The sequence below is a fragment of the Lates calcarifer genome, unplaced genomic scaffold (assembly GCF_001640805.2).
Source record: "Lates calcarifer isolate ASB-BC8 unplaced genomic scaffold, TLL_Latcal_v3 _unitig_5776_quiver_344, whole genome shotgun sequence".
In the NCBI taxonomy this organism is placed as follows: Eukaryota; Metazoa; Chordata; class Actinopteri; family Centropomidae; genus Lates; species Lates calcarifer.
The window spans coordinates 816355-835782 of NW_026117718.1; the positions used below are offsets into that span (position 1 = coordinate 816355).

The 19428-nt window shown below is 38.9% G+C and overlaps 2 protein-coding genes across 7 annotated transcripts in view; one reads left to right on the top strand and one right to left on the bottom strand.

The window, feature by feature from the left end:
• exoc6 (exocyst complex component 6) overlaps positions 1-19428 on the bottom strand; it is a 53939-nt gene that overhangs the window by 20520 nt on the left and 13991 nt on the right. For 4 of the 6 annotated variants that reach the window (XM_018666489.2, XM_018666492.2, XM_051069066.1 and 1 more), the window contains exons 2-18: positions 14851-15022; positions 13245-13292; positions 12970-13060; positions 12394-12439; positions 9912-9965; positions 8112-8262; positions 7536-7691; positions 7061-7129; positions 6392-6475; positions 6252-6298; positions 5941-6061; positions 3370-3441; positions 3168-3265; positions 2317-2422; positions 1096-1205; positions 839-950; positions 609-743 (exon numbers count right to left, since the gene is read on the bottom strand). In XM_018666489.2, the coding sequence (XP_018522005.1) occupies positions 609-743; positions 839-950; positions 1096-1205; positions 2317-2422; positions 3168-3265; positions 3370-3441; positions 5941-6061; positions 6252-6298; positions 6392-6475; positions 7061-7129; positions 7536-7691; positions 8112-8262; positions 9912-9965; positions 12394-12439; positions 12970-13060; positions 13245-13292; positions 14851-15022 (1672 nt within the window). Of the gene's footprint in view, positions 1-608; positions 744-838; positions 951-1095; positions 1206-2316; positions 2423-3167; positions 3266-3369; positions 3442-5940; positions 6062-6251; positions 6299-6391; positions 6476-7060; positions 7130-7535; positions 7692-8111; positions 8263-9911; positions 9966-12393; positions 12440-12969; positions 13061-13244; positions 13293-14850; positions 15023-16656; positions 16784-19428 lie in introns of all 6 variants that reach the window. The other 2 variants (XM_051069068.1, XM_051069067.1) reach the window with 1 other exon arrangement.
• On the top strand, positions 1247-2448 carry LOC127141898 (histone-lysine N-methyltransferase SETMAR). The gene is made up of 2 exons (XM_051069071.1): positions 1247-2166; positions 2331-2448. The coding sequence occupies exons 1-2, from the start codon at positions 1510-1512 to the stop codon at positions 2352-2354; spliced, it is 681 nt and encodes a 226-aa protein (XP_050925028.1). The 5' UTR covers positions 1247-1509; the 3' UTR covers positions 2355-2448.

Sequence of the window (19428 nt, forward strand, 5' to 3'; positions counted from 1 at the left end):
GCCCACAGAAATGCTGCTCACTGGCTGGGTTTTGTTTCTGGTTCTATTCTAAATAAAAACTCTGGAGACTGTTGTGTGTGAAAATCCCAGATCAGCTGTTTCAGAAAGACTCAAACCAGCCTGTCTGACACCAACAATCATGCCACAGTCAAAGCCACTGAGATCACATTTTTCCTATTTCTGATGTCTGATGTGAACATGAATTGAAGCTTCTGACCTGTATCTGCAGGATTTTGTGTGCCACACTGCCACATGATTGGATAATTGGCTAATTTCATGAATAAACAGGTGAATAGGCGATCCTAATCAGGTGCTTGTTAAGAACATGATCAGAGTTCAGCCAAACATATGAGAGAGTTTTCTGCTTATTTAGCATGCTGTCAACAATCTGTTCTGGCTAAGATCACATTGCTTCCGGTAAGAGCAAGACAGCTGGTCAAGAGTTTGACTTTAGCACCGAGGACAAAGGAAATAATGACCATATAGAACTCTTTGGGTCAGTTTGTGTGAATTTGGAAATAATGAAAAGCAGCAACAACAAACTGTATAATTAACACAAAGACAAAATGAAGACACATAGAAGAACCCACATTACATTCATGTTTTACCTTGAATGTGGACAAGCCATAGAGTCTTGTGGTGTGAACCGTTTCAGGGGAGACATTGGTGATGTTTGTTATAAACTCCTCCAAGTACCTGCAGGCCTGCTCCAGGTGGGTGGTGTTAATGATGATCTGCACTAGCTACAGACAGAAGGTGACAGTTTTAGACTAAATGACATGAGTCCTTGGTTAAGATGATGTGTGCACATGATTAGTAACAGTAGTGTTGTTCCTACCTCAGTAAGTCCTATGTGAGGTTTCTTGATGAGGTTTTGCAGACAGCTGCTGAGTGTTCTTGTCAGCAGTAGGTTGGTTGATTTTCGCAGCATGTCGTCAATCTCTGTTGAACTGGACACAGAAACAACATTTCAACTGAAGTCGACATATTCTACAGTTGCACAATAAAGAAACATAAAAGCAGAGAAGATTAGAACTGTAGAAGTGTTGTAGTGTCCACTGAAACTGAGCATACAGTGACTGAACAGTGACCTACCTGCGGTGCAGTGACTCTGAGAACTTGAGGCTGGCGTAAATGAACTCTTTGACCTGTGTGTATATCTGAGGGACAGACTGGGACATTGGCAGCTTCTTAGGAAAGTCCTGCTGCTTACAGATAGAGGACACACCCACCCCCCCCACCCCCCAAAAAAAATTACAAACCACAGAAAGCAACAGCATTAAATCTAACACACACCCAGGTTAATATTTTATAGGTTAAGTCATCTGGATAAATGTATCTACGAGGGTCATTCAATAAATAAGGTGAATTTTTCGGTATAAGGACTCCTAATACAGATAGAAGCTTACTTTTTTTAATTTTTTTTTTTTGTTTTACTTTTTTTTCACATGGATTTAATTTCTTTTGCAGATTAAAAAAAAACTTTGAGAGTTTTGGCGATTAACAAAGATGGCCGACCAAAAAGCATGCTCCAGGATTGAACAGCGGTCAGTTATCAAGTTTTTGGTTGCTGAAGGGTGCAAACCCATTGAAATTCATAGGAGAATGTCAACTGTGTATGGTGCCACATGTTTCAGCCAAAAAAATGTCTACAAGTGGGCTAAATTGTTTAAAGAAGGACGGAGCAGTGGGAAGGTGATGCTCACCGTTTTTTGGGATATGCAAGGCCCAATCACCATTTCATTCCTTGAAAAAGGAAGCACTGTGAACAGTGCTAACTACTGTGAACTGCTGAGGCAGGTCAAGAAAGACATAAAGAACAAACGCAGGGGTCATCAGTCAAAAGGAGTCATCTTGCATCATGACAACGCAAGGCCTCACACAGCAGCCCAAACGGTGCAGACCATCAACGAGCTGGGCTGGGAACTGCTCCCTCATCCCCCTTATAGCCCAGACCTTGCCCCTTCAGACTTTCACCTGTTTGGTCCCTTGAAAGCGTTCACGAGAGGCACAAAGTTTGAAAGTGACGATGAAGTCAAAAGTGTTGTGAGCGACTGGCTGAGACATCAGTCCAAAGATTTTTACGCTGAGGGAATACGGAAGCTTGTACACAGATGGGAAAAGTGTGTGACAGTGCTGGGAGACTACGTTGAAAAATTAAAAAAAGTAAGCTTCTATCTGTATTAGAAGTCCTTATACCGAAAAATTCACCTTATTTATTGAATGACCCTCGTATATGAATGTGCAAACAATCCAAATTAGAATTCTCATTTTGGATGTAAAGGTTTCTGAATCTATGGTACTTGAATTTGTTACCTTTTCTATTTCAGCATCGTGGAAGGGAAAGCGACTGACCACCAGTTTATACTCATCCTCTGTCTCCACTGGGATGGGACTGTAGTTATCCAGCTCAAAGATCTCCCTAAGGAAAAGAACAGTTTAGTGTTAATGCACACGTTTATGAGTATTAGAGCTTTCTCTCTCTCTCTCTCTTTTGCACAAATGTACTAAATGTAGTTTGTTAAGTTGTTTTCATCAGAATTCATTCAAAGATGAGAATATGCTGTAGTTGTTTTTTTCTTGCTAAACACAACAATTGAGATTTACAGTAGAAATAACTTATTATAATGTATTTTACAGCCATTGTGAAAAATGACAAAAATGGACTCTAAGCTCTGTTGGAATGATGATATTGAAAACGAAAAAAAGATTAAAAAAAAAAAGATTAGAAGTGTAGAAGTGTTTTTGTTCCTTTATTCACCTTTATCTGACAGCTTTTGTTGTCAAAGAGTAACCTCATCTAATGGAGATGACTCAGATAATTCTCACATTTTTTTGTAAGACTGACGGGTTAAAACTGGTGGCCCTCACCAACACACTGGTCTAACAGTGAAGTTGTTCTTAATACCACATGTGATTTGGAGTTTTGACTTTCCTCAGTCTTCTCCATGTAGTTTGCAAGTGGGTAAAGTTGTGCCAGGAACCACCACAACAAACACTCATTACTGACAAAGAAACAGATTTTTTTTCCATCACATGAAATTACTACATCTTACCATCTGTATTAACACAGGGATTTACCTACCTTGGTTTCACACAAGTATCTCACAACTAAAATGATGGACAGAAATACAATTACTGACAGTCACACATCAGGAAAACCCCACCTGAAAACCAGAGCCCACTTCTTCAGCAAAGTTTCATTGTACTGGTCTCTGACCTCAAAAAGCAGGTCAAACAGCCGGTTCACTGGGAAACCATAATCCTGTATTCATACAGACATCAGAGAAAACCAAGTGTGTTAATATAAGTTCCTCTGCACACTTCAGAGTCACAAGCTGTTCAAAGAAAGTCCAGCTCTGGACCAACCTGTAGTGTGTCAGCGAAGATGACTATGAGGTTCTTCAGCTCCAAGACCAGGTCTGGGTCATCACAGTAAGACTACATACAGATAATAAGCAAACAACAGAAAATAATCTATGACAATAGCAGTACCAATAAAAGGATAATTATTTATAAAGAAATATTAATAATCTGTAAAACACTGTATTGTTTAATTTGTGAAGAATTAAAAAAGAAACATTTAAAAGTAAAATAACAAAGAACATGATGTCTACCACTGTAAGCAACAGATTTTGTGTTACACTGCTCTGTGAATTAATCAATTAAAATAAAATAAATCAATAAAAAGACTGTTTGTCAACCCTCTCCCCTGAACAAGCAGGTTACCACCTGGCTAACTAGATTACTAACTACAATAGTAACTGTAACAGTTGTAATTTTTATAACCAAAAAATAGCAGATTATTAGCTAACTACATTATTATGTTCGAAAAAACTCCACTGAGAGCTTTCATTTCTACCTGTGTGGGAGCTGATTCTCAATGTTACAACATCAGACTCTATTGTGGAATTTGGTGTATTATTAGTGACTTTGTCCAACTCTTGGGTAAAGGAATTTGAGATATGTTTGCCACACATGAGCTGCTCCTCATCAAATTTTTTCTTTTGTAAAAGTGAAACATGCTGTTAAAAACCACTAACCTTTGTATTTGTGGGCCAAGTATGTTTTTTCATTGTATAGCATCCAAAAAGGAAATGACATGAAATCTGACTTAACATTTTCCTTATAATATTGTTTAATAATACCAACCTATAACAAAACAATTCAGTTCTTGTGTTTCCATGTCTCCTACATGGCCCATTTATTGGGATCTGTTAGCTTTAGTCTTTCTTTCTTATTCATACAACATTGAGTTAGCATAATAGCATCAGAGGCCATCAAATTGTGAATTTCTTATTTTCTAATAAGGCAGACCTAATAAGGCAATTACAAAGTCATTATCAGAGTTTTCCACCAACTCACAGGGAATGTTATTGGCTAACTAGCTACAGCTGCCAAAGCTACTACTAAAATCTGCCAGCAACAAGTGGAACTCCAGCTGACAAAACTGATAGTCTCATACTAAAAATTGTCTTTATAGTGCACTATATTCACTGACTGCCAATTTGTAAGTGTACAATTTCTGAGTGTGAAATTTATGTTCTATAAAGTGCCCTCAAAAATTTAACTGAATGGAATGAAAAAATTAAGTGTCTATGGCACGTATATGACTTTCTACTAACAGTGCAACACATTACATTTGATAGATGTGAATAAGATGTGAATAGAATTGTGACTGAGTGAGCAAAGTCATAATTTCGGACACAGCTTCATTGTTCTGAAAATAATTTCAAATCTGCCACAGTTATCCTCATAAATGGTGTACATGAAGCACTAGAGCAGAGAGCTTGACAGGCATAACAACAGAAACCTAGAGGGGAGGGACTTAGTCAAGGGTCTGGAGTAGAGTGATTCATGACCCTGAAAGCAGAATAGTTTGAGTGACACAGGGATCCTGCCAAAGGCAAGAGTGTGTAAATCAACAGACTTAATGAACATGACCTGAGATTCAATGTAGAGCAGCAGATGCCTGTCTGTTTATTCAGACACACACACTTACACACCAACAATCACCTGGAGACTCAGCTAAACAGCAGCAAATCACAGCACTGGCAGGAATGTATCTCGCCAGTTTATTATTCTATAATTATCTTATTCTGATCCATGCTATGTATGATTATGACGTGATGTGTTATGCAATGTAGTGTTTTAAGTCTATTTAAATTTGTTGTTATTGATGATAAACAGAACAGGTAATAACCGTGTTGTGAGGCTTTTGATTCATGAAATATTTAGAGAACCTTTTGCATTTATTCTAGTATTTATCACACAATTCTGCAGATTTTTCCAATGGATTATTAGTGGACTGGCTCATGACCTGGTTTGTGAAGAAACTTCCCCACTGTGGGCTGACCATGCAGTGGTTGTAAGTGCAGGAACCTGGCAGTGTGGCACTGCTTGCACTGTAGCCCAGCAGAGGGGCAGCAAGCCAGGGGGGGAGACATGGGGCCTTTGTTAGTCTTCTCACCCCACACTGTGCAGCCCATTCTCTGGTCTGTTAGCATAATCCTCTGGGTCATTTACAACTGACTGGAACCCAGCAGTCAGGGATATGCCTTCTTAATCTGCTGTTATTGTTGCAATCTGTCTCTCATTAAGGCCCCTATGACCTCCTCTTTGGCTGCATGCGTATGTGTGTTTTGACCTCTTCCCTTTATAGTGATATCATTAGTGTGTTTGTGGGTGCAATGACCTACACAGTGTCATGTATGTGTGTATCAGCCTGTGAATGAAGGTTCTTCCATCCACAGCAGGCTCTATTATCTCTATTACCTCTCAACAGTCTCCTTCTCATTCAAAGGCAACTCCCTGCTGGCTGTGTGTGTGTGTGTGTGTGTGTGTGAGTGTGTGTGTGTGTGTGTGTGTGTGTGTGTGTGTGTGTGTGTGAGTGTGTGTGTTTGTGTGTGTTGATGCATGTCTGTGTGCCTGACAGCCTACAGAGTGTGTGCGGAGCACAGCGATGATCTTGGACAGGGCCATGTTCCACAGTTCATCAGTGAAAGCTCTGGTCACCAGCCCCTGTGTGGCGTTGAGGATATGATCCTCCACAACAAAAAACCTGATGACACACAGACACACATGCAGAGAAAACACACACATCTCAATACTTTTATTTACAGTATGTCCACACTGAAACAAATACAACTGACACAAACTTAGATTGACACATCAATGGAACTGAGTCAGCAAAATGTAATGTTAAAGGTAAATTCTGTAACAACAAAGTGAAAACAGGAGGAACATCTTACCCCACAATCTGATTGAAGTATTTCCTGTAGCCTTCCACTGTCTCATGCTGGACACACACAGACTTTTTTAAGTCTAAGAGATTTAATTTGGTTATCTGAATTTCTAAATGTGCACTGTTTCATCATGTTGTGTTGCTCACCATGTTAGCCTGTGGCTGCAGCACTAGCCTGGCTTGTTTTTTCCTCTGTTTCCTGTAGTAGCTCTCAAATGTTTCTCGGTCACCCTGCAGAAACAGAGAAATACAACGCACTTTAATAACCACACCAAAACGTTACTTTTAGGTGGAAGTTGTTGGCTCAGCCTTTCAAATGTACAACTTTGAGAGGTATGAAACCATAGTGGAGAGAATGAGGGGGAAACACTCGCCTAATCCATCGACATTTGAAAATGAAATAATGTAGCTTTTCAAGAACATTTTCTTTAGAGAATATCTTCTTCATCTTCTTTTTTAAAAAATGAAGCTTTTCCAAATGATGACAGGTGCCTGTATTGTCCTCCACTGGATTAGCTAATAGGAGTTGTATTCTCTGAGCTATGGCACTGCATCAGCAGATATAAAGGCAGCTTATCAAATTCAACTGAACAGAAGTATGCAGTGAAACACCTGTTTTGCTTAGGTCCTCTAACATATCACTGAACCTTCAGTAAGGAGCAAGCTGGCTCTTTAGAGCAAAGAACAGAAAAGGTCAGGGATGGGATATTTAATCCATCATATTACATTCTGATGTTATAATGCTTCCACATACTGCTCTGATCTTGTTGGTGTTGTGTGAATGTGCATGTGTGTGTGTGTGGCAGAAACACCTACCAGCACAGTGTAAATGTGTAAACATCTGTAGACAGGTGAGAAGTCCACCAGATCCTGAGCTGTAAGAATCTGTCAAACACATATTTTAGAAACGTGATTAATGTTAAATATTTCTTCTACATGTCTTCTACATTCACGTAACAGTGTTGCTCCTACAGGCATAGATCAACTGATGAAATCAAACAGAAAACTATTAAAGTTACAGACCTTAGTCACAGAAAATAAATAGTGCCATGACACTTATCTCATGGAGATGCTGAACGTATGCCTGAGAGGAAGCTCTTGATTATGCGACAATACAAAGACTCACTTTTGATTCAAATACCCATATATAAACTCATAAAATTAAGCAACATTACATTAGAAACAACTAAACACTCTGTAACAGTCTATAAACCCAATTTTGGAAGATGAACACAATTGTTTTAGTGTGATCACATTCTGTCACTGCAAAATATATATTATGTTTCCATACCTCTTCATCTGCTTCGTCCTCGTCTCCTGTGTTGTCATCTATCATCAGGCCGTTGTGAGTGTGTGTTCGTCCATTGAGAGAGTACACAGGCTTGGTGTAGTGGCCCATGCTGGCCTGCTTTGCTATGGCACTGTTAAAGGTCCTGTGCTGCTGTGCCTGGAGAGGAACATTCAACACGCATACGCACACAGACAAAGACACGCATGCACACGTGCACACGTGCACACAGGCACACACACACACACACGCAGACCAGTGATGTGATAAATACCTATTCACAGCTATTGGGGTAATTGTTAAAAACAGGGGCTCTATTTCAACAATCTAGACTCATGGTCTCAACTGCATGGAGCAAGCGCATTAGGGAACATCCAAATCCACTTTTGCTAGTAAGGTGGAAAAAAAAATGTTACAGTGCCAGGAACATGGTTTTATGGGGTTATACTTGGTCTTTTAATTGGTGGTCTCCTAATGGGTGTGTTTTAGGACACATGGGTGTGTTTTGGGTATAACATGCAATAAACCCATCTCCCATTCCCTTTAAAAATATAAGACAGAGCCTGCAGACTCTCATACCTGTCTCATGGCAGTCTCTCCAACCTTGTCAGAGTGTTTTCTAATGCTCTCCAGGAAATCCTTGAGGTCTGACATAGAGATCTCCTTGATCTCCTCTCTCAGTCTGGGTAAGTTTTCAGCCATGATCTGACAGAACCTGTACTGACTGACCCTGTGGGGGACAGAACCAATCACTTTTGTCAACTATAAAAAGTACTGTCGAATTCAACTGTCATTATCTCTTGCATGAAAAAGAATGCAATACAGTAGCTGGGAAATTAACCAAATCCAATAATGAGACCATCTACTCATCAATGCGATGCTAATAATACCCAAGCAACATTACTGTCAGCTGGGTTATATTGATAACACTCCCAGCATGATTAGAGATTTATCTTGGTGCACAATACCTGAAACCTGCTCTGCCAACATTAGTGTGTACATGAGGGATAGCTAAGTTTAAGTAGTAAATGTATCATGCACTGTAGATAGTAGATTTAAATCACAGATGTCATGTGAGATAGTTTGGAAGCTTCAACAGTAGAGCTTTATAAGTGAATAGCACAAGCAGGCTATTTCTTTCTGACTGTTGGGGGATCCAACCCACTGTGTGACAAAGAGAAGAATGAAGAGTATTATATTTGTCGTCTGTGAGGTTTGGTACACTAGTATTTGAATGATAAGGATGCCATATAAAGTTTTAATGGCAGGATGATCAGAGTCAGTAGTGGAGGTGGAGAAAACCATGCACTTTTCTGCATTTAAAATGTGATTAAGGAGTGATGGTTGGAAGTCATCAAATGCAGACTCAAGATGAGTCAGGGCCAAGGCTGCGGTGGACCCTGGGGCATATAAAATTGTATCATGTGCAAAAAAATGGAGATTTAAGTTTTGCTTGGGAACAGTTATGTATGTATAGTGTAAACATCAATAAGCGAATGATATATCCCTGTGGGAACCCATTTCTAAAGGTAAGAAGGTGTCCGTGTTCTTAAGGGATGCTACAGTGTTTAAAAATTTGGAACTATCACAGGTAGAAAACGATGATGATGATAATGTCAGAGATTGAACAATCATTTAAAAAATCCTGAAGGTTAATATGCTTAAAATTTCAACAGCATTTGAAAAAGGACGCTCTGGAGAGGAATTAAACTTTATATCACATGGTGTCATTGCTTCCTTATGGCAACAAAACAGAGAAACAGAATTGTGATAATTTTCCACAAAATAGAGAATTATCACAAACTCTGCTTTTCCCCTGGGCTCTCTCGCTTTGGACTTTTTAGTCAGGTCTAGTAGTGCAGCATGAGGTCAACATTTATAATTTGCAAAACTGTGACCCAACACTAAGATGTGATTGTATATCTTTACAATTGGAAGTTTCAATGTGTCATTGTATCATATTGATCAACTACCACCAACACCACCAACACCTCAGCAACAAGAGCTAAAATAAACCTTTAGTAGGTATCACAACTCTGTTTTCTGTCTTGTTTTCCTGGTAAAATTTAAGTGTGGTTACATTAGAACCAACCTATAAAACTGAACAGAAAATAAATCTTGTTGAGTGAGTTTACACTTTGAGGTGGTGCCTTTTTTGTTTTTAAGAGTACATTACAGTATCAAAGGGTGATATTTTGAGATGGGTTTTTACTATAACTCTGTCATTAATGGCATATATTTAAGTGCTATGAATCTAAACCAAGTTTGGACAAACTTTTCAGAGCCATTTTTGAAGCCTACAGAGAGCAAGTGTCACATTTACTCAAAAGAGTCTTAGCGGCGTCTTCCCTCAAGAATCCTGATATCCTGAAATCCTACCTGGGGATGTAGACCTTCTCCAGCTGCTCCATGGTTTTCAATGCAGCATAGTATCTGCAGAAACAAATAGTACAGCTTCAGTCAGGGGGGCACAGCTATGGTCCTTTAATAAAAGAGTTAAGGGACAGATCCACGGTTTTTCAAGTCAGTCTTAAAACAACAGTCAGCTGCCTATATTAAGACTGACACAGGTTTTGCCTGCTTTAATTGTTGCTCCCATTCAAGCTGCCCATTAAAAGATCCTAAATGTCCTTAATGTGCTGCCAAAGTGAGTGTTGAAGGCAAAAATCCACAGTCCTCTTTCTGTGTTAAAATACATTCCAAGGTTTATCTCACGGCAGTAGGAGGCTTAATCTTCTCAAGCAAGAAACTTCCAAAGTATGTCTTTTCAGTGCAAAATTCGTTCTGTTTCTTACTATAGCCACATGCACCTGAAAAATAATGTACCTTCACTGATAATCCACAAAATTAAAACCAATTACTTGTTTTACTGCAACACTGGACTACATGAGGAAATTTCAAATGTAGTGCCTCCATGCAATTCAAGTCAAGGTTAAGGATAAGGTCAAAGTTACTTTTACTGTCTCCCATAGAATAAATTTATCTTGTATTAAGGAAATTGTTGCATAAAAACCATCACAATAAAACATAAAATAAAAGCACATATGCCAACACTAGCCTCATACTAAAAAATAAAAACTCTGTTAATAACTAACTACAAGAATTCTAGACATACATCTTACCAGCAGACAAACACATTCTCTTTTACATGCCAGTAGAAATAAACACAAGATCAGTGAAAACTTGTGGTTATCTCTGTGCCTCGCTACCCTGATGCATTTAACTGATAGAGGGACAAATTAATTTTAATAATGATTGTGCTTACACGAGGGTTCCTGTACCTCCTTCCAGAATTAATTAGCACATACTCAGAGTTCAACACACGAGATCCTACTGGCCTGCCAAATAGTAGACTGCTCAAAAACGTTGTGGGCAAAAAGGTTGTGAGCATTCCCATTATATTTCCTGCCATCTTAAACAGACTAATGAGTAGAGCCTTAAACTGTCCTGTTAAGTTTCCAAACTGGCTGGCAATACTATAATGTAAAATCAACTCTGTGGTAGCTCCATAAAAAAATTACATAATATTCCTGCAGACACTAGACACTTTGTGTCTCCAAAGGAAACTGAGTTAAAGCTTTTTAGTCTTATAAAACCCGCAGAATCAAAGAGCTACATGTATGTCTAATATATTACATGTCTTGCAGTGTGATATTTTACTGTTAGTGCCTATTCTGAAACCTGTGTTACAAAGATACTGTGGTCTGCACGCACCACAAAGGTTCAGCCTCAGGTCAGTGTGCTGAGCTCCCTTTATTAGGCTGATAGGCAGGCTGTGAAGGGATCTACTTGGTCGGTCAGTGAGTGTAAATTGTGTTGTATACACATGAACAGAAAACAGACTCATAAACTGTACAGTGCAAGGGTTTGTGTGTAGCACACCAGGACTGAGAACACAAAGGCTGCAAGTGGCAGGAAACTGAGCAGAATGTGACCTGGGCATCAGTACATACTATGCAGATAATAATGTGCATCCTCACAATACAAACTCATTCCAATATATAGTAACACTGTGTAAGCCATGTCATTTTTGCCTAAGGTACCCTCCACATTCATAAATCCCACAAGGTCTAATTGTCTAGCACTGGCTGTGGGCCATGGCATAGCTAAAGTGACAGGGCCTTGTTCTGAACGGGGGCACACTGAGGGTCAATTGTCCTGCCAGTAAATGGCCTCTTCCTTTGGTACACACTAATGAACAAGAAAGAGTCATTATTTTCTTGTCCAAAGTGAACTCTCCTCCCCTCTATATACAGATTAGCATGTAAATGTGGCAAAAGATGGAAACCATAGGGTAAATATGAAGTTCAGGCAAACCTGCAGAGGAGTGGATGAGTTGTAACTGATATAAACATACATCATGAATCCTAAATGATTTTGTAAATTGGTTTAGTAGGATGTTTGATAACTGAGCTTTTCTTCCTACTAAAAGCACTGCTAGTTGGTCCATTGTTTCAGTAACACTTAAAGTGTAAAAAAAGTAGACCTGGTTATAAAGGTAGTCTTTCACAGCCCTCTGTTTCACAGTTGGCCTGACCATCACCAGCATCACTGATGACAGACTTGGTTTTAAATGAATACCTGTTTGATTATGTTCTTGCATTTTCTGAATAATATGTGAGCTAAACACATATACACATACAAATACACAGACACACACACGCACACGCACACACACACACACACACACACACACACACACACACACACACACACACACACACAAAATATATGTATTAGACCAGCTGAAGTTAGTCTTTTGCAATCTGGGGACCCTCAGGATTTCAAAATTCTTTGAAGTTTTTAATACTACAGTTATGCATGATTCACTTCATGATGAAAAGTCTTGTGAGATGGTTACCTTTTGGATTCTAGCTGCTCCTTTAGTTTGCTGTACATTTCTAGCACTACAAAAGAAGAGGAGATGAGAAACAGCATCAGTAGAAGGCTGGTTCAAGCAACTTACTCTTTCTAAAGAACACATTTATAACGGAGAATTTTTTTGGTGTGTGTAATTAGAAATTCATGACAACTCATGGTGCCAACTTCAAATCACACAAAACATATATCTTTTATTCAAGCTCCTTGCTTGTGTTCCACAGATGTGTCTGGTGCACAGACGTAGATCATTGGAAATTTGTAATTTTTGCCCCAAAAACATAATTATCATCAAACCTGAAATGTCTATGGTCAACTTTCACAGATTGAGGGATATCAATTGGTTGTGGGAGGGCAACATTTCCCTTCCCTTTACAAATGATAGCCCTCCACTCATTAAGCAAGGGAGTACTAAAATAGCTTTCCTTAATATTTAAATTCCATAAGCTCTTATCATGGCCACCGTCTAAATACTTGGGTAGGTCTGTTGTACTGATCTTATTCAATATGTATAAGAAACTGTCGCACCCAACGCTTGGCACACAGACTGCAGTGGTACCTGGTATACAGAGCTGGAGCTTCTCGACAGTAGTGGCCATGTTCCTCTGTTGGATCCGACAGCAGATCACCTCCTCTGTCTGAGCTGTCACCTGAAGGCAACAGACAGTGGAAAAAGACAATGAGAAAGAGACTGCCACTCTTAAGCACTGCATAAAATAACAGTCCTGTCTAAGGCAGAACTGTCTTTGGACATATGCATATGTCCTGACAGCACAAAAAAAGCATTGTTTTTGTCGTCTGCACATTCATGCATACAGGCACACAAGGACTTACCTCCCTCCCAGCTTCTTGTAGTCTTCGATTAGTGTCTGTTACTTGACCCTTTGAAAACAATTACAGACATCAGTTTAACTGCACACCTCAAAAGTCTTTTTTTGTTTACTCTGTCTAAACCTTAAAATACATGTCTGGTGGTCCCAGTCCAAATTATAAATTCTCTTGTCTCTTAGTGGGTATTTGAATTTATCATGCAATTTTGATACTTTTTTAGAATGGATCCATACTTTGGTGTGGGTCAGCCACACATGCTGTCACATGTATATCTGTTCTTCCTCTCTCTGTCTGCTCCCCCTCTCAATGCCCTCTGTTTTCCCTCTATACTTCCCTCACTGAAGCTGCTCAGCCTTGTAATCAGCTCATTGTCCATGAAGGGGCAAGGACAAAGGCAAGAAAACTCTGATTAACCAGACAGTGGGGACCTGAGCCCATCGTTGGTGTGCAGGGTCTTTCATGGGTTTAATGTCTTGTGACAGGCTCTTTCTCACAGATTCAGTGACAAACTTCTCGATTCTGGATGGGGATTTTTGAACTCTCGGCTCTTGTCACACAGCTGAGAGCCATGACCCAATTGACCAGTCGGCTTTTAGATGACAATCCTTTCAAAGGGGAAGCTTTCAAACGAAAGGGCCTGACTACATAATCACAGCTTCTTTTTTCATTCAGCGAGAGTAAGGCAACAGGGCAAGAGTGAAATGACATAGCTAGAAACTTAACCAAGGCTGTTATGTAAAACAACATAATGCTGCACTAGTCAGCTACCAGGGAGTAGAACCTATATCCTTTCCATTATGGGTCTCTTATCTCTGAGACACCTGGATAGCCCTGTTTGGGCCTGAAGTGCAAACAGGACTTGTAAACTCTAGACACTAATTCCTGCAAAATCAAAAAGCACACAGATGCCTCCGAAGTCATTAACTTGTCACACTGTTACTTAAAAGCAATTTAACCAATAGAGATGCTTATTGTATCACACCCTACCTACCAGATTGTAACTGTAAGATTTTGATCAGCAAATATTCTGTTTTTATTTCCAATTAAAAACTGGTACTTGCAAAGGTAAATATCGGCACCAAGAGCATGAACTATAAAGAAACGCTATATATATATATATACATATATATGGCTGCAGTGCAGCTACAGAGATATTTGTGTTTCTGATGCTGGTGGAGACTGATGAGAGTGGAAAAAATATGAAGCAAGCTGAGGAAAGTTATCTTCTTGAGATATTGCTACTGCAATAGCTGCAGCTTCTGCTCACTGTGATCGCTGCTCTATACGAATGAGCATAAACGTGGTAACTGCCCAGCAAAAGTCTCATTGGGTTACGAATAAAGCAGAATATTATAAGTTACCTGGATGTAATTTCAGTTGTGTGCAGCCCACCACACCATCACTCTCCTTCACAAAGTGAATTAAAGCCACTCATAAAATACCTACTCTACCAGACCCAATGATGAAAACCTACTAACTAATTTTGTGCTGCTGACAATCCAGTTGGTAGCTGGTTGGAGTACACATGGCCGCTATATTTTGGCATTTAGCTGCCAATGTGTGTTACAGACCAAACTGTCCTGTAGTCATCCTTGGGGTGATCTCTTACCATCAGTTTCTCTGCATCAATGCGGACTTTGAGGAGCTCTGTGATGGCATCCACAAAACCTTGGTGGTGGAAATTGCACATCTTCTCAATCTCGCGATCATGGTTCCTTATCCTGGCATCCAACTTTTCCATGAAGCGCTTGTGGGCATTGGGCTGGTCATCGTATATAGACCTGAAAGACACAAACAAGGTGAGAAAATAGAGGGGTTGAAGGAACAGAAGAAAAAGGGGGATAAGGCAGGAAGGGAAAGATGGCTAAATAGAGAAAACTATTTAGTCCATTGGCCACTGATAGTCCATTGGCCACTGATGATTGTCAGTCAATATTCGTTCTAAATAGTTTGGTCTCTATAAAGGCCAATCAGAGGAGGCACTCAGATGACCCAAAATAAGATCATTTCTCTATGAGCAGATAAAAACAGCTGTCAAGTTATGCTACTTTCTCATCTTTCAATTTTAAAACCGTGTGTTCCTGACTTGCTAACAAATCACAGGGTGTTTCTGCATGTGTGTGACACACTGTGCAATGGATTCACCCTGTTCTCCTATCTATAGATCTACATCTGGAAAATGCTGATTACAGCACCTTTACTAGCGACCAGAACAGTGATTTTTCTCTTTAAACTTCTCACATGGTTTCATTTTAAGAAATGTTCAAATGATCCAATATCTCACTTAAAATCAAAGATAAAACAAAAACAAAACAGATTTGTGATTCAGAACTTTGTTTTTTCTTCTTTCCTCTCCCATTAATCATTTGACAACCCGTAAAATTTTTCTGGTGTACCTGTGTATGAAACTGCATTTAAAGTAGTTCAAACTAGATCCACCTCCACCTACTTCAGTATTAATCACCTAAAGAAGCCATATATCTTAGATTAGATTAGATTAGATTAGATTAAATTAGATTAGATTAGCTTTATTGTCCACCTAAGTGGAAATTTGTCTTGTTTGGCTTCTCATCCAACACATGAAAAATTTAGAGAATTGCACACCCTTGAGAAACATCAAGCATACAATATACAAACAATAGTGCAAAAAGCATATAGCAGCAGTATCAGAAAGAAGGTCTTATAAATGAATAACACCAACTCATTCTGTGTTCAAGGCCTGTATAACAATAGATCAATCAGAAGGACTAAACAAGAACTTTTATTTTAATACTTTGATTGCATTTTGCTGCTAATACCTACATTATTGTATTGTTGTTTTTTTACAAAGGATCCAAATACTTTCTCCACCACTGCTATGTAGCTAGTAAATCTGCATGATAACATTCAAGCGGCCATCAAGGTCAGTCACTGGTCTTGGAAAATATGGATTTCTGGTCACAATGCAGGCAACACAGAGAGAAGAGGTGCACACGTGTATACAATAATATACATTATTGTAGAGTAAATAACTTTTCAGTAAAGGTTCAAAGAATATAGCAGGGGCATTATGTGATATTAACTCTAGATTGAAATTATAACTGAAATTATGGAGTGTGTTAAAAACAGAATTGCTGACTGAAAGTTGTCAGTTGTTTAGTCCATTGTAGTATCATATGTATTTATGTATATGATGCTTCATATTTTCTGTGAAAGTTGAATAACTTTTAATACTTTTGTCTTTATAACAGCTGTTGTGCATGTGTCTTTGAGCAGACAGTGACTCTTGGATAGCACATAAACCAAAAAGTCTTCAGAGTAAATGGACCACATTTGGGCACAAAGACAGATACAAGAGATCATTCTAAAGCCATAGAGCTGATTTAACAGCGAGGATATACAATTTTAAAAATGGCATACGTTAAGTTTCATTTACCTCTGATATAAGACAGGTGAGGAAATGTTGTATGCTGATTCCCAGTTGATAGGTTCTGGGACCTCATGGCATACACTACTGACATCACCATTCATTTCACCTGGAGTAACAGCTCCATCTAGTGAACCTAAAGCAGTAAAATCCTCCAGTCATAAGTTGTTAAACAGTAAACAAATTATGTAAATGAGCAGGGTTATTTTATGATTCTGAACATGTGTGAATTTATTTATGGATTTATTACCAAGCATTTACTTCTGATGATCTTTGTCATATATAAGCAGAGCAGAACAGAACAGAGAACAGAATTAGATTCTGTCTGACTAACAATTTAACATGCTAAAGGAGGTGCCACAGAAGTGGACTGACTGACTGACACAGTGGCATTGCCATGCATGGCTTAAAATTTACTTTTTTTTTTTTAAATCCAGTATTGCTACTCATCTAGCATTTTTTTCTTTTTTCTTTTTGATTATAAACAATACATTTTATTCAAGGCAACTCACATACAGTTGTGTTCAAAATAATAGCAGTGTTTTTTTAAAATGTGAGTAAAGCTCAAAATCCTTACAATATTTTTTATTTCCATTCATTGGGAACACTGCACATTATATGTTACATCAAAACATAAAGAAAAATGTTTCAATATTTTAATTACTTTACAGAAAATGAAGGAAAATATGATATTGGGCTTTTCAAAAAAATAGCAGTGTCTGCATTTTTCGTTACAAACTCAAATATTTACTCAATAAACTGAAAAAAAAAACATTAAGATTTAGCATTCCTGTGAATCACTAAACTAATATTTAGTTGTATAACCACTGTATAACCATCTGTGCCACATGAAGTCGACCAACTTCTGGCACCTGTAAACAGGTATCCTAGCCCAGGATAATTTGATAACCTTCCACAATTCCTCTGCATTTCTTGGTTTTGCCTCAGAAACAGCATTTTTGATGTCACCCCACAAGTTTTCTATTGGATTAAGGTCCAGGGATTGGGCTGGCCACTCCATAACCTTAATTTTGTTGGTCTGGAACCAAGATGCTGCTTGCTTACTGGTGTGTTTAGGGTTGTTGTCTTTTCGAAACACCCATTTCAAGGGCATTTCCTCTTCAGCTTAAGGCAGCATGACCTCTTCAAGTATTTTGATGTAAGCAAATTGATCCATGATCCCTGGTATGCGATAAATAGGCCCGACACCATAGTAAGAGAAACAGCCCCATATCATGATGCTTGCACCACCATGCTTCACGGTCTTCAGAGTGTACTCTGGCTTGAATTCAGTGTTTGGGTGTTGTCTGAGAAACTGTCTGCGGCCCTTGGACCCAAAAAGAACAATCTTACTTTCATCAGTCCACAAAATGTTTCTCCATTTCTCTTTAGGCCAGTCGATATGTTCTTTGGCAAATTGTATCCTCTTCAGCACATGTCTTTTTTTTAACAGTGGGACTTTGCAGGGGCTTCTTGCCGATACGCCTCACACAAGTGTCTTCTAATTGTCACAGTACTAACAGGTAACTTCAGACTGTCTTTGATTTCCCTGGAGCTGATCATTGGCCGAGTCTTTGCCATTCTGGCTATTGTTGGATCCATTCGAATGGTAGTCTTCCGTTTTCTTCTACGTCTCTCTGGTTTTGCTTTCCATTTTAAAGCATTGGAGATCATTTTAGCTGAGCAGCCTATCATTTTCCGCACTTCTTTATATGTTTTCCCCTCTCCAATCAACGTTTTAATTAAAGCACGCTGTTCCTCTGAACAATGTCTGGAACGACCCATCTTTCTCAGGTTTTCAGAGAGAATTGCATGTACAACATGTGCTGGCTTCATCCTTAAATAAGGGCCACCTGAATGACACCTGTTTCTTCACATAATGAATGACCTCACTGATTGAACTCCACACTGCTATTATTTTGAACACGCCCCTTTCAACTAATTATTCAATTACACAGACTCAGGAGCATGCATATTATGAATGTTGGGTCTGTTGGTTTCTCTGACTCTACTACACCTACTGGTAAATTATTTGCCATGTAATAATATAATTTCAACCAAAAACAGTGATTGATCTGGTTAGTCATGTTGGACTGCTATTATTTTGAACACAACTGTACAATAAATGCTTTGATAATTTCGTTACATTAAAAAAATCAAAATTGGATAATGAAAAAAACCTTAACTGTACTTTGTGTTTAGAGCTACGAAACATAAATTCGTCTATTAGTTATACCACTAGAGCAAACACCAAAGAACCTTCTTGCTGTGAGGCGAGTGTTAATCACTGTACCACTGTGCCTCCCAACAATAAACATGATAAATATTATACTTGCTTAGCAGGCTTTTAATGTAAAATCACTGTGGAGCTCCGACTGTATGTTAGCATGAAGGTAATGCAGTGGCCATTCACATACTTGCAAGCCCGTTCCTCAAGCTGGACTTTCTGGTTCATACTTCACTGTCAACATGCCCCCACCAATGCAGCCTGTCTGAATGTGGCCTTAGCCTTGATGTTAGTGTTCTGGCACTGACCTTGGTGACTGATACTATTATATAATATCTCCTGTATTTGCTTCACAATAAAAGCCTCCCTGCAACTCATGCACTGATGGAAGGCCTTTAATGAGAAGCAGAAGCAACAGCAAGAAATGTTTGGTGTGCCCTAGCAGTGATGTGACAAAGCAACAGATTCAATCTTTTCTACTGTGTGTTTTTTGAGTTCAGAACATATCTGGTCAGAACTTGTGCATCCTGCCTCTGAGAAATACTCTACGCTGT